This window comes from Sardina pilchardus, chromosome 9 (assembly GCF_963854185.1).
Source record: "Sardina pilchardus chromosome 9, fSarPil1.1, whole genome shotgun sequence".
Lineage (NCBI taxonomy): Eukaryota > Metazoa > Chordata > Actinopteri > Clupeiformes > Clupeidae > Sardina > Sardina pilchardus.
Window position 1 is genome coordinate 32095785 of NC_085002.1, and position 2303 is coordinate 32098087.

At 44.3% G+C, this 2303-nt stretch overlaps 1 protein-coding gene across 1 annotated transcript in view; it reads left to right on the forward strand.

Moving 5' to 3' along the window:
- grm2a (glutamate receptor, metabotropic 2a) overlaps positions 1 to 2303 on the forward strand; it is a 34103-nt gene extending 31800 nt beyond the window's left edge. The window contains exons 5-6 of the mRNA XM_062544765.1: positions 687 to 864; positions 1847 to 2303. Coding sequence (XP_062400749.1) covers positions 687 to 864; positions 1847 to 1920 — 252 coding nt within the window. The 3' untranslated portion in view covers positions 1921 to 2303. The remainder of the gene's footprint in view (positions 1 to 686; positions 865 to 1846) is intronic.

The window sequence follows — 2303 nt, forward strand, 5'->3', positions numbered from 1 at the left end:
TACTGTATAATGCTGTAAGAATGTTACCTCTACTTTTACCTGTTAGCTAACTACAGTTGACAATTTGTCTTGTGGTTTTAGGGCAATTAGGGTGAATAATGAAGTCACACGCTTTAAAATAGTGCCATTTGTACAGTAAGAAGCTCAGTTCAAACAGCAGCATGGGAATCAGTGAATCATATTCCCTTGACATACAGTAGTATCACATAACACAGGCATACACAGCATGTTGTCCTTACTGTGCAGCCTCTGTGCTTCCATGTTTCTCTGGGACTCCACATCGGAATGGCTGTATTAAGATGCAGAGGAACCACCTCATTTACTTGCCATATAGCTGCCTGCAGAGCCCAAGGCCTTAAGTGGAAGAAATGCTGGGAGATGAAAATAATAATGATAAAACTAATGGCTAAAATAATAGAAAAGGGCCTGCTGAGAAACACACTTCTTGGCGGGATGCATTCAGTATGCAGAATGTGGTATATAACCCAACACACCATATATATTTAAATCTGTGGTTATTCCTGGGTTGTTTTCGGGGACACTAACAGTGTAGGATTGATGATATGGGAGTTGTTCCAGCCCCACATCTTAGTTGTTGTGCACACTCCCTCAGAGCCTCTGGGTGGGGAAGGGGGGGTGTGGGCCGCTGGTTGATCTATGTGCCCCACTGTCCCTGTGTCCTGCAGGTGCAGACCACCACCATGTGCATCTCGGTCAGCCTCAGTGGCTCGGTGGTGCTGGGCTGCCTCTTCGCCCCCAAGGTCCACATCATCCTCTTCCAGCCGCAGAAGAACGTCACGACGCTCCGGGTGGCCACCACCCGCTTCAGCGTCACCACCGGACCAGGCTCCAGCTTCTCCCAAGGTAGCACCAGCACTGTGTTCAGTCTGACCATCACCATCAGCATGGTTCACATCAACATAAGTTGTCACACAAGTTGCCCACCAGGATCATCACCATCAGCATCATCACCATTTGCGTCGTCAATCTCCATCCCCCCTCTTCCTCTTCCTCCTCCTTTTCCTCATCATCATCATCATCATCATCATCTCCATCGTCATTATTTTTACCATTTTCACTAGACTGGGTAAACTCAGCCCGATCTGCCGGCGATTTGATTTGGTCCTGTAACTCAGGCTGGAAACCTCCAATTGTTTTTCTATCCTACTTCTATCACAAATCTGCAGGAACCAATCATAAACTGGCTTATCCACCTGGCGCAACCAGATCATTGGTCTGATTGGTTGAAGGACTATCCAAATGTGTGCAGGGTCTTTTGAGCTATGCCCATTGATCACACCTCTTGTGCAGTAGAAATACAGCGCAGACTCCCCAGACTAATGTTCAGTCTCAAAAGATTGAGCTTGGTCTGGTGAGTACAGGCTACATTTTCCCAGTTGTGTTCATCCAACATCTATAGGCAAATGTTAAACTCCTTACCATTTTTGTTTAAAATCTCTAGTCATCAATGATAATCTGTAATAATCTCTTCATCAAAGTCTAAATTGCTATTTCAAATCAGTCAAAATAGTCCCTACATGATGTAAGATAATTGGCTCACCCCATCAGATGTTTCAACCACTCACCATCAATGTCAAATGTTCAGACTCACTTCTCAACTAACCCCCAACTAGCCATCCGCTGCAGTCTCACTGTTAAAGCCTATATGTCTATTTTGCCAGGACCATCCAGAAGCACTTAACGTTAAGTTTCAGAGCTGTCCTTCCACTACTGTCATCTGATCATCACAGACAAACAATGCTCGCACGCACAAGGCTGAAAATGTTCTTCCTCTGTTCTCCGTCCTCTTCCTCTCCTGCATTATGCATGCACTCCCTCCCCTCAGCCTCAGCCTCCAACGTCGTGCCGACCGTGTGCAATGGCCGAGAGGTGGTGGACTCCACAACATCCTCACTGTAGAAGCCCAAACCAGGCTCCCCTGCCAGACATGCTATACAGAGTTATTGAAATGCTAGTCGAGAATCTGGTGTTACAAGTATTGAGGCGGTTAGACTGAAGAGCATCCTGATTATGTTGTCCTCAGCGTGCTGTGAGTACAATGTCCCAATTCTGTTTTTCTTTCTCTGACTAGTAGATATGATGAATGAGATGCCAATAAAGATCAGTATACCCCTTTCTTTTTATGGAAAAAAGGTCAATGTTTATTTGAGACATTGAGTAAATTATAGTAAATCTGTTCAATATACAATATACAAGATGTTTTTAATGTAGATTTTGGTGAAACCAGTTTGTGCTTTCTTGTAATTTATGTAAATAAAAAATGTGTTTTTTATGAATATGAG